The following is a 13,662-nucleotide window of genomic DNA, read 5'->3' on the forward strand; positions in this document are numbered from 1 at the left end:
AAATATATATTGTTTCAACTCATTTTATTCTTCATTATTTCATGTAAGTCTTTCCATGGGTTTCTAAAATCAACCTGCTCACCATTTCTTACAGCACAAGAGTATTCCATCATAATTATATATCACAACTTGTTTAGCTATTCCTCAACTGAGGGGCAGCCCAGCAATTCCCAGTTCTTTGCCACTACAAAAAAAATAAATATTGTAAAACATAGAGGTTCTTTCTTTTTTTCCTCTCATCTTGGGAAACAGATCTAATAGTGGTATTGCTAGGGCAAAAAAGTACACACAGTTTTAGGACAATTTGGGCATAATTCCACATTGCTCTGGAAAATGGTTGGATCAGTTCTTAGTTCCACCAACAGGGTATTAATATCCCAAGCTTTTCACAACTTCTCCAACATTTGTCATTTTTTTCTTCTATCATTTAGCCAATCTGATAAGTGTGAGATGGTATCTTAAAATGTTTTAATTTGCATTTCTCTAAACAATAATGATTTAGATCAATTTTTCATATGAATATATATATAGATATATATCTTTGATTTCTTCCAAAAATCGCTTGTTTCAATTATTTGACCATTTGTTGTTGTTTTCTTGTTATTTGTCCTTTGTTCTTGAAGAAGACCTTGACAGGAGGGAGGTGATGCCGTGACATGCAAGTGAATTGGATTTAAGTGAGAGAGGACTGGCTGTGCAAGGTCATCTGCCTCACTTTCCCTATAGAGCCATCTGGGTCCAGTGGCCAAATACAGATCAAAATGACTGGAAATGGCCCTAAATGCAATGGGAGACCTTGGCCTTTTTAAGCTAGGATCTTCAACAAGTCTCAGTTTGACTGAGGCTGCACCCATTCAATGATTAAGACTAGGTAGCAATTGAGGCAAAGAATCTCCTCTTTCACCTAGTCCAGAAAAATCTAAATAAATGAATAAATGAATGAATCTGGGAGAGGAAAACCTCAGGGTTTCTGACCAAAGCAGAAATGATTGCTATTTACATTCAATCTGAGTCATTCATAATCCAAACAATGACCAAATGGGGCTTGGTCTAAAAACCTATTTATCAATTAAGGAATGACTCATATTCTTATAAATTTCACTCCATTCTCTATACATTTGAGATATGAAGCCTTTTCCTTAGAAGCTAACATTTCCCCCCAAAATTTAATGCTTTTCTTCTAATCTTGGCTACATTGGGGTTTGTTATTATAACACTTTTTAAATCCAATACAATGAAATGATCCACTTTATAACCTACAATACTATCTCTTGTTTATTCATAAATTGTTCTATTCATAAATCTGATGGATAATATGTTTCACATTCTCTTAATTTTTCTCATGATGTCTTCCTTTATATCTAGGCCATTTTGACTTTCTCTTGGTATATTTTGTAAGACTGATGCATATATCTAGTTTCTGCCAGACTGCTTTCCAGTTTTTCCAGCAATTTTTATCAAATAGTGAATTCCTCCCCCCAACTTAGATCTTTATGTTTATCAAATATAAAGTTATTATAATCATTTGCTACTATGTTTTGTATATCTCCTCTATTCACTGACTCATCTATTCTGTTTCTTAGCCAGTACCATATAGTTTTGATAATCACTACGATAGAATACAGTTTAAATCTGATTACTGTTAGACCTCCTTCCTTTACATTTTTTCATTAATTTCTTTGATATTCTTGATCTTTTGTTCTTCCAAATAAATTTTGTTACTATTTTTTTCCATCTTGGTAAACTAATTTTTTTTGATAGATTAATTGGAATGGCACTAAATAAATAGATTAGTTTAGGGAGGATTGTCATTTTTATCATATTGGCTCAGCCCATGCATGAACAATTAATATTTGTTCAATTATTTAAATCTGACTTTATTTATATAAAAAGTGTTTTATGATTATATTCACATAGTTTCTGGGTTTGTCTAGATAGTATAATCCCAGATACTTTATATTGTCTATAGTTATTTTAAATGAAATTTCTCCTACTATCCTTTATTGATGATATGTATATATATATATATATATAAATGTTGCCAACTTATGTAGATTTATTTTATATCCTGTTATGTTGTTAAAACTATTGTTTCAACTATTAGTTGGATCTCTAAGATTTTCAAAGTATAACAACATCATATTGTCTGAAAAAAGAGATGGCTTTATTTCCTCATTTTCCATTTTGATTCTTCGAATTTCTTTTTCTTAATGATATTGCTAGCATTTCTAGTACAATATTGTATGATTCTGGTGATAGTGGGGAATCTTGTTTCACTCCCAATCTTACTGAGAAGGCTTCTAGTTTATCGCTAGATTATGCTTGCTGATGGTTTTTAGGTAGATACCTCTTTTAATTTTAAGGAAAAATCCACTTATACCCATGTTTTTAATGTTATCATTTTTAATGGGAATGAGTATTTTATATATATATATATATATATATATATATATATATATAATGGAAATGAGAGTATTATATATGAGGTGGGTTTTTTGATATCCTCATATGATGTTTGTTGCTTGATATTGTCAATTATGCTAGTAGTTGTTCTTATATTCTTGGTATAAAGTGCTACTTGGTCATGGTGTGTGATCTTTGTGATATATTGCTGTAATCACATTGCTGATATTTTATTTAAAATTTTGGCATCAATATTCATTAAATAAATTGGACTTTAGTTTTTTCCTCTGTTTTTATTATTTCAAGTAATTTTCTTAATATTGGAATAATTGATCTTTAAATATTTGTTAGAACTTACTTGCAAATTCATCTTATGTTGATGCTTTTTTCTTAAGAAGTGCATTTGTGGCTTGTCTACTTTCTTTTTTCTAAAACAGATTTATTTAAATACTCTATTTCCCTTTATGTTAATTTGAGCATTTATATTTTTGTAAATATTCTTTTATTTCACCTAAATTGTTACATTTTTTGGCATACAATTGGGGAAAATAACTCTTAATAATTACTTTAATTTCATCTTCATTAGCAGTAAATTTACCCTTTTCAATTTTGATACTAGTGAATTGGTTGTCTTCTTTTTTAAAGCTCATATTAACTAAAGACATTTTATTGCTTTCTCCCCCAATTCCCAATAAAACCAGTTTCTAGGTTCATTTATTACTTCAATGGCTTTCTGACATTCAATTTTATTAATCTCACTTGGATTCCCAATTTGGATTTCCAGATTTGATGTTTAAATAGGAATATTTAATTTGTTCTTTTTTTAAAAAATTGAATATTCAATATATATAAAACTACTTTCTCCATTTTATGCCTTAATATGTGATTAATATTTGTAAAGATGCTATGTACTACCGAGAAAAAGGTATAATCTGTTTTATTTCCACTCCGTTCTCTCCAGATATAAATCTAGCTTAACGAAGATTCTATTCATCTATTTGACTTCTTATTATTTTTTGTTTAGATGTATCTAATTCTGAAAGAGGAAGGTTAAATTCCTACTATTATAGTTTTGCTATCTATTTCAATCTATCATTCATTTGGCTTTTTCTTTATTAATTTAGAAACTATACCATTTGGTACATATATGTTTAGTATTCATATTATGTCAATATCCATGGTACATTTTTTATGTAATGTGATTTCTCTGCTTATCTTTTTAAATTAAAATTATTTTTGCTTTAACTCTCCTAAATCTAATTTACTTCTGAAAACTGCCTCACTAATCAAACACCCTTCTAAGAATCTCTCCCTTAGCTTATCTCCTTGTTCTATTTCTCTGTAAGTTAAGTAGATTTTTACAGCTGACTAGATGTGTTATTCCCTCTTTAACCCAGTTCTGATGAGGATCCATGAGTATTCCATACTGGCCACTCTCCACCCTAAGCTCTCCACTTCCATTCACACTTCTTTTGTATGATATCATTTGCTCAATTTTACTTTCTCTCTACCCAATTTTAATTTTAAGAACATCCCATCATATTCAAGCCTTCCATCTATGTATACTCTTTCTAATTACTTTAATAATGATAACTTAAATAATGATAATGATAAAATATCAGTTCCCCAGTTAAGACAGTAAACAGTTTAACTTTATTAAATATCTTATGATTAGTTTTTCATAGTTACCTTCTTATGCTGCTTCTGATTCTTCTATTTGAAAGTCATATTTTTCTGTTTTTTCTGATCTTTCCCTCGAGATTATTTGAAAATTCTTTAATTCATTAAATAGTTTTTCCTTTGCAGGATTACAATAAGCTTTGTTGTAGATTAATCTTGGTTACAATCCCTGCTCTTTTAGTCTTTGGTCTTTCAATGTAAAAGTGGCTAAATCTTGCAGCAACACAGTATTTGAATTGTTTCTTTTGAGTTGCCTATGATTATTTTCTCCTCAACCTTGGAGTTTTGAAACTTAGCTATAATGTTCCTGTGAGTTTTCATTTTGGGATCTCTTTTAGGCAGTGATCAATGGGTTTTTTTTTTTTTCAATTTCTATTTTACCCTCTAGTTGGAAAGCTTTAAGGCAATTTTCCTTATTAATTTCTTGAAGTATAATGCCTAGATTTCTTTTGGTCACGACTTTCAAATAGTCTAACAATTCTCATATCTCTCTTCAATCAGTTTTTCTGTTCAATTTTTTTTTTCTAATGAGATATTGTGTTCTCTTCCATTTTTTTCATTCTTTTGATTTTATTATTTCTGGATGTCTTATGAAATCATTAATTTCCTCTTGCCCAATTGTAGTTGTTAAGGTGTAATTTTCTTCAGAAAGTTTTTGAATCTCTTTCCTCTTGGTTGACTTTCTTTTGATATACATATATACATACACACATGTATATATATATATATATATATATATATATATATATATATATAATTTTCTTGAATTTCTTTCCCCATTTTCCCTCTACTTCTCTTATTTGATCTTTTTTAAACTCTTCCAAAAACTTTTTTTGGGGGGCTTGTGACCATTTTACATTTTACTCCGAAGCTTTGCCAGCAGCTTTTCTGATTTCATTGTCTTCTTCTGAATTTTAACTCTAATCTCAATCGCCAAGTTCTTTTTCATTGTTTACTCATTTTTTAAACTGCTTATTTCTTTGTTGTTAACTTTATGTTAGGAGTCAAGTTCTGCTCCCTGGGTGTGGGAGATAATGTTTCAAGCTTCAGGGTTGTTGTTTTTTTAATGTTGTTTTCAGAGCTCGTCTGGGGTGTCTTTGACTTCTTGATTCTTCCATTGTGCTATGATCCAAAGCCAGGTATGGGCACTGCTCTTCCTACTTATGCCTTGGTTTATGAATGACCACAAATATTTCCCTACACCCCTGAGCCATCACCAGGGCCCACACCTCATTGCTGGCACCACAGATACTCTCCCTTGAATCATCAATCTTCATCTTCCACAAGCAACAGTTTGCCCCTCTGCCGTAGAACAAGGGACTCAGCTCTCCCATGGCCTACTGCAGGTAGTCTTCTCTATCTTGGAACCAGGAGCAGGGTCCCACTCTCTGCAACCCTTACCTTGTATATACCTGCTCCTCTTCACCTGTCAATAGCCCTGAGCCCCAAGTCCAATGGCAGTGGAGACCTCCTACCCAGTCTTCTCCCAAACAGCCACCTCATCCCCCTCAACCATCCACAGGGTGAAAGATCCAGAAACTGAGGCTGCCAGTGCCACAGCTGCCTCCAAGGCTTATTTTTTGTTGACACTGCAATTTCTCTACTTACTCCTAACCAAACCACTACCTTGTAGGTCATATCTCTCCTCAGTTATCGTGAAGTTGGACAACTGTTTTACGGTGACTTTTTATTATTTCTACCCCTCTAAAATTCAAATTGAGGATAAGTTATTTGGGAGACCCAAGTAATTTCCCACTTTATTCCATCCTCTTCCCATAATCCCCTTCCTCCTAGCATTTTCAAGGGCTGCTCTCTAGACCTGGAATGTTCTCATTCTTTGTCCTGGATTCCCTGGCCTATAGCAGTAGCTGTTTTCTAAGCAGAAAGCAGAAATGAAGGAGAACATTCTGAGTCTGAAGAAACGTCATAGAAAATGCAGAATTAGGAGACTAAGTGCTATGTCTGCAAAACAGCCAGGAGGCCAGAGTCACTGGATCATAGATTATACAGAGGGGAATTAAAGTATAGGAAGAGTGGAAAGATGGGAAAAGCTTTAAAAGCCAAACAGAGGATTTTCTATTTGATCCCGCAGGTAATAGGAGACACTAGAGTTTATTGAGTGGGGGAATTTATTGACTAGATGCATAAAAAGCCTTTGACAAGAAACAGGCATAGAAGGACATTTTTGATAAAAAAAAAATACAAGTATCTTTTAAAAACCCAAAGCTGGCATTATATGTAATTTGGAAATACACCATCCCAATAAAAATAAAGGTAAAGCAATAAGGTCCCTTTTCCCCACTGCTCTTGCTACTGGCCATATATCTCAAAATGTTATCCACAGCCATAAGAAAAGAAAGAAATTAAAGGCATAAAGATAAGAAAAGAAGAGATGGTATTATCCCTAGTTGCTGGTAACATAATGGCTTATTTGGAATATCCTAGAGACTCCGCAAAGAAACCAATTGAGATAATTAATAGCTTTACTAAAGAGGCAGGATACAAAATAAACCCACAAAACCCAACTGCATTTCTATATTACAATAATAAAATCCAGGAGGGAAGAAGAGAAAGCAAAGTCTCATTCAAAATAATCACAAAATTCATTAAACATCTAGCAGTTAATCTACAAAAGTCAACTGGGGGCGCCATCCCATAGTGCAGTGAGCTCCAAGCCTGGAGTCAGGAAGACTCATCTTGAGTTCAAATCTGACTTCAGATACTTATTAGTTGTGTGATCTCGGGCAAATCACTTCTGTTTGCCTCAGTTTCCTCATCTGTAAAATGAGAGGGAGAGGGAAATGGCCGACCACTCCAGTATCTTTGCCAAGAAGTTGTGCATGATTGGGTAACAAGAAGTGAAGGCGTACGCCATACAATAATAATAAATACAATCATAGAAGACTCCCCAAAGAAATAAAGACAGGATAAACAATCATACTTGAGCTATACCAATATAATATAGATAATAATGTTATCTAATTTAAGATTTAGTGCTATAACAATCAAATTATGAAGGAAGAGTATAATATCATTCATCTGAAGAATCAACAAACATTATTTCGAGGAAAACAAAGAAAAAAATGCAGGAACGAAGAGGGAATAGCATTTTGGACCTCAAGTTATATTATGAAGCAGTAATCATCAAAGCTATCTGAGAATGATTAAAAAATGATTAATGGAAGAAATCATCGACAAGAAATAACTGAACTTTACGACTTAAGTGCAGTAAATTTAAATCCAAAATTAGCTAGGGAAGAACTCTTAGCTGATAAGAATTTGGGGGACAACCTGAAAGGAGTCTGGTAGAAATTATTTGTAGATCAATATTTTATACCATCTGTAATTTGGTGGCATAATGGATAAAGTGCTCGATTTGAAATCAGGAAGACCTGGATTCAAATCCTGACTCTGACATTTGCTAGCTGTGTGACCCTGGATGCATCATTTCAAGTTTCTTGCCTCAATTCCATTATCTGTAAAATGGGGGTAGTAATAGTACTTATTTCACGGGGTTCTTGAGCCGATCAAATGGGATAATTCATGAAAAGTGCTTTGCAGTCCTTAAACCTGTCTGAAAAGCTTAATGTCAGGTTAATTCATGACTTCCAACAAAGGATAATCCACTCACTCGTGGTTCACTCATTCAGTTAAGAAGGACTCTTCATGACCCCCTGGACCATAGCATGGCAACAGTGGCCAGAGGGTTTTCTTGGTTAAGCTACTGGAGTCATTTGCCATTTCCTTCTCCACTGGATTAAGGTGAACAGCGATTGAGTGACTTTATCAGGATCACACAACTAATTAGCATCCAATATGAGACTTAAACTCAGGTTTTTCAGAGTCCAGTCCAGTGCTTTATTCACTATGGCGCCACCTAGTGACCATAATCACTTACTACCTCACCAGGTAACCCACTGAAAGAACTGAGGATGTCTTGAAGAAGAAACAGGGCAGCTTCCTTTAAGTGTTCGGGTGGAGGTCACATTGAAGAGGAATTAAACTGGTCAAACTGGGCCCCAGAAGGCAAAGTCCAGACCAGTCCATGACAGTCGTAAAGAGGCAACTTAATGATGATGATGATGATGGCAAATATTTGCTAGCCATTTGAAGTTTGCAAAGCATTTGAAAAATATTATCCCTGATCTTCACCACAGCTCTAAGAGGGAGGAGTTATTATCTCCTTTTTACAGGGAAGGAAACTGAGGCAAACAGAGTTGTCACACCGCTAGGAAGTGTCTGAGGCTGGATTTGAACTGACTCCAGACCTGGGCGCCAGACACTGGCCCATAGTCCAGAAGCTTGATTTCAGCCTCCTAACAAAAGTGGAAAGTGGGGGGAGGCAATCTCTGATTCGATTAACAACAATAACTGGCTCCTAGATGGCACATAATTCCACCTAAGAACTACCTCGTGAAGGATACACTATCATCACTACTGCATTTTCATAAGTGGGGAAACAAGCTCAGAATAACTTGATTGTGGTTCACACAGCTAGTAAATATTGGAGGCTGGATTTGAATCCAGGTCTCTCCTTACTTCAGCATCATACTCTGATGCTAACATTCAATGCTCTGAGGCTCATAACCAGGGCCTAAAGAGGGGGTGAGGGGGCCAATTAATCCCTCCTAACTCTAGCCAGACCTTACCGACTTCAGAGGGAGATGCATTTCTAGAGAGAAGCCCAACCATAACGAGCCGAGCCCTCCTCCTCCCCCGTGAATGAGGATGCCCTACAATGAGTTACCTGCCCATCGAAGGCCAGAATACCCACCGGGGTGGCGAAATGCCCATAGGCGATGGGCATAGACCGGTCTCCCGAGAAAAGGTCATAGGGCCCACGCTTGCTGACAGTCCGCGTCAGGAATTCTTCCATTCCGCTTTTGAAGGTGTAGGTCCCTGGGGATAAGCCGCTGCCCTGGAATCAGAGGAAGGACCAAGATTTAGTGGTCACACCAAGGAAATGCAGCGTTCGGTCTGCCATGGCCTGATGAGCATCAATTAAACATCTGCTGTATGCAAAGCTCCGTGCTCAGAGCTGGGACCAGGAAGCTGAAAAAGGAAAGCAGCTCTGGCCCTCATGGAACTACCAGCCCAGCCGATGTCGGGATCCCTCGTGTTGGCTCCAGACCAATGCATTTGGGAAGGACCCGGGAATTGGAGTCAGACATGTACAGCCGGGCTTTGGGGTCACATGGAGGGAGGCCCCCTGCAAGAACTCATCCATCAGTCATCTGATATAAATAAGTCTTTGTTAAGCACCTCTGTGTGCCAAGCTCTGAATCAAGGACTGGGGACACAAAAATAAAACAGATCCTACCCTCAAGAGGCTTCCATTCTAACAAGACAGACAACTTTCTCTCTGTATGTATATATATATATATATATATATATATATATATATATATATATATATATACACACACACACACACACACACACATATATATACACACACATACATATATATATACACACACACATATATATACACACACATATATACATACGTGTGTATGTATGTTTAAGTATACATGTGCATACTTGCACATATACATGCAAATACACGACATACACAGGGATACTTATAAAATAAATATGAGATAATATGGTAGAAAGTAGGGAGGAAGAGAAACCAACATTATTTTGTTAACATATGTATATATGTGTACATACAAATGTGCTTTTTAGCATGACGTTTTCAGCAATGTTGTCAGATACCATCCATAAGGGCAAAAATGAATGACGGTCAGCTACCATGAAAAGGCTGCAAGCTAAGACCAAAGTTGAGGGAGAACTGCCGCGTGTTTTTGTTTGCGGATGATCGTGCGTTCCACGCGGCCTCTGAAGCTGAGATTCTCTGCTGCTTGTGCTCGTTTTTGCCTAACAATGCTAACCAAGAAAACAGAGGTTCTCCACTCTCCTGCACCACGCCATCCATACTGGTTACAGCAGAAATAAAGAAGCGTGGAATGCTGTGGAAATGTTCACTTACCTTGGCGGGATACTTTCTGGCGCCGTCCACATTGATGATGAGGTTGTCCCACATTGCCAGAGCTAGCTCAGGGTTTGGGAGGCTCGGGGGAGGGGGGGAATGTGTGGGGGAGGAAAGGGATTAGACTGACCACCAAACTGAGAATCTTTGTGCTGATCTCCTTGCCGTACGCCTGTGAAACCTGGACAGTAAACCGGCACCATGCCGCGAAATGGAATGACTTCCATCTGAACTGTCTTAGGGAGATTCTGAAGATCACCCCACAGGAAAGGGACCAGACACGAGGGCCTTTCTTGAACTAAACTGCCAAGATTCAAACTCTGCTTCAGAAAGTGCAGCTCCATTGGGCTGGCCATCTTGAATGGCAAATGGTTATTTTATGGAGAACTCCTACAAGACTAAAGCTCATAGAGAGGTCAGAAAAAGCCTCACAAGGACGTTTCCAAGCTCTAAGAATGTTGGGATTGATTTGTGACATGGGAGACACTGGCACCGGACCGCCCAGCTTGGCGTGCCCTCCCCAGAGAAGGGACCGTGCTCTCTGAGCAAAGCAGAAGTGAATCAGCTCAGAAGAAATGCGAGAAGTGCACATTTAAAGCCATCTCCCCTCCAGCATTCATATGGACCGTGTCCCACCTGTGGTAGAGACTTCCGAGCTCATATTGCTCGGATCAGCCATGGTCACACAGTGGGCCTTGATCCCAACATGCTAGTGTCATATGAGGCCTCTTCAAGAACGAAGGATTCCAACCATCCATGTCCACATAGACACATGCAGTATGTTTATAGATGTGCATGCACAGTGCAGCAACACACATGTACAACACAGATGTGCATGCATATGTGCATATAATCATACATATACACATGCATACATAACTATATACATATGCAACATTTATAGATGTGCATGCACTGCAGTATATACACATGCACAGCACAGATGTGTATATACACATGTACCTGTAATACATATATATGCACACATAAATATACAGTACTCGTGTATATTTATAGATTTAGATTGCATATAAGCAGCAACACACGGGCCTATACATGCATACGTGTTTACATGCAGTGTACACACACACACATGTGTGTGCATACATATACACATGCATATATTTATAAATGTTCATGCATGCAATCTATCCACATGTATATTACACATGCCTATATTTCATGCATATGCAATATAATACACATATACATATTACATATTTATATAGTGCATACATGCATACAGTAATATACTATACACATGCACACATAAATACATACATACGCATCTATTTATAGATGTTCATACATGCATGTAACACATCACATACATTACACATGCACAAACACATAGAATACACATATATACAAGGATACAGTGCACATATTTATATATATACATAAATGCATACAGTGCACATAAAATATATAATACACACACCTATATGTGCATGTATATGTATAGAATACATACATGCACACATAAATGTATACCTACGCATACATTTAGACACATACTTGTTTGCATCCACATGTACAATACACGGTGCATCCGTGCAAACACATGCATGTATTTATATACGTGCATACATAATGCAATGTATAAACATACACATTCTTGCATGTACATATGTATAATACCCATATACACACAGGCAGACATAAATACATACACATGTATAAATGTAGGTGAGTATGTTTGTATGTATGCGCGGTATAGTATCTGATCCAAGTAGTGAGGGAGGTGACTCGGCCCTAATGAGGGTCGGTGAATCAGTGGAGCTGAGTGGGACTGAGGTTGGGGATGGAGATTTCTATCTTGGATCTCCTCAGAGGGAGAGGTGAGGGCGGAAAGGCCTCCCTCCAGGGGGAACAGCCTGTGCAGAGTCGCAGAGATCAGAGATGCAACATTGTCTGTGAGGCACGAGGAGAAAGTCACTTTGGCCGGCCTTTAGTCCGCATCACTTTGTTGTCTAGCTGAAAAAAGAAACTGTAAAATTGGAAGTATTTCAGTAAAAAGGAATAAGTCATAATGTGGTCTAATGAGGCTGACGAGGCCGACGAGGCTGGACGGGCCGCTCGTGAAGGTGGGAAGCGTTTTTAATGTCAAACGGAGCACTGGGTCTGCACTGGGTTCGGAGAGTTTTAACAGGCGTCCCTGGAGCGGATGAGTGAGGGGACATGCTGAGCCCTGGAAATTCCCACCGACGCACAAGTCCCAAAGCCACAGCACTGGCAAATGATGCCAAAGGAGCTGTTTACACGCCCGGTAAGGCTTCGTGGCCCGGCTTGAACCGCCAGGGGATATAACAAGGATCAGGGGGAGGTTACTGTTATTCTGAGAGCTCAGCTGGGCCCTAGATTAGGGAGCCTTCATCCTCAAGTCCAGAAGGAGGAGGAAGGAAGCTGATATCGGGGTGAGAGGTGCCCTCGGTTTGTTGGCATGGGACACAACGGGATCCACGGGAGCAGGAAAAGGGGGGTCTTACTCAAGTGCGTCAGACTGATTTCCCACCGCAGATGTCAAAGACAGAGATTTACCGTTAGGAAAGCTGAGAGGGAGATGGAGATTTCTAATCTGTAAATATTTCTTAGGGATCTAGTATGTGTTAGCTTGGAAAAACTAAGTTCTCCATCAACTGATTGCGATCAGCTAGTGCTCCCCACCATGGTCCCCCAGCTCTGCAAAGAATGTTGGTCTCTGAGGCCAAGGATGGCCATTACAGTGTATCATCCCCCAAACCTTTTAACAAACTGAAAGCAGTTTGCCCAGAGGGATCTTCCAGAGCAGTCAGTCTAATGTCTTCATCCAAAAGGGGAAGTGATTTGCCCAAGGAGATTCAAATTCACCAAATCTGGGGCAATGTCCCCTCTCCCATGACCCCTTGCCTCACAGGTGACCTACTACACCCCTTACCCCAATAGACATGAAAAGGTAGACGGGATTGGTGGGTGACTTGCAGGAGATCAGGAAGATCTGGGGAAGGGGACAGGTACCATCTGGGCCTAAAGAATGACGGGCAATACAATGAAATTAAAAAAAAAATGCTTCTGTACCGCTTTCAAGGCAGTAAGAGTTGGTTTTCTAAGGAGGGAAATGATGGGAAGATCCTTGAAGGCTGTGGTGCCTTCCATCTGTCATGTGCTGGGAGTGTGGGACCATGCGGACCGGACATAAAATGACTACTTTTCACATCCCAGAATTCCCCTCTTTTTTATTCTTCTCTCTACTCTCCAGGTGAATCCTCCCTGCAGCTAAGCCCTACAAGGTGGTGAGGACATCTAGTGTCCTATTATACCCACCTGGGTTTACTTAGTATACAGTGATATATACTCATGGGTGACCCTCGCCATGGAAGGTTCCACAGGGATTGGAACTAGCCTTGGGCATGTGAAAGGAAGTTTGAGAGTCACATCGGCTAGGGGCTGCTACAGGGCACAACTCACTGGGCCTGGGGTTTGGACAGGTCATCTTCGTGAGTTCAAATCCAGCCTCAGATACTTCCTAGCTGTTGAGCCTGGGCAAGTCACCTAACCCCGTCTGCCTTAATTTTCTCCTCTGGAAAATGTTAGAGAAGAAAATG

General features: G+C 38.3%; 1 protein-coding gene across 2 annotated transcripts in view; it reads right to left on the minus strand.

Moving 5' to 3' along the window:
* Positions 1-13,662, minus strand: part of LEXM (lymphocyte expansion molecule) — a 40,764-nt gene that overhangs the window by 7,216 nt on the left and 19,886 nt on the right. For both annotated transcript variants that reach the window (XM_051995219.1, XM_051995217.1), the window contains one exon: positions 8,858-9,001. In XM_051995219.1, coding sequence (XP_051851179.1) covers positions 8,858-9,001 — 144 coding nt within the window. The remainder of the gene's footprint in view (positions 1-8,857; positions 9,002-13,662) is intronic.

Source organism: Antechinus flavipes, chromosome 4, assembly GCF_016432865.1.
Source record: "Antechinus flavipes isolate AdamAnt ecotype Samford, QLD, Australia chromosome 4, AdamAnt_v2, whole genome shotgun sequence".
Classification (NCBI taxonomy): domain Eukaryota; kingdom Metazoa; phylum Chordata; class Mammalia; order Dasyuromorphia; family Dasyuridae; genus Antechinus; species Antechinus flavipes.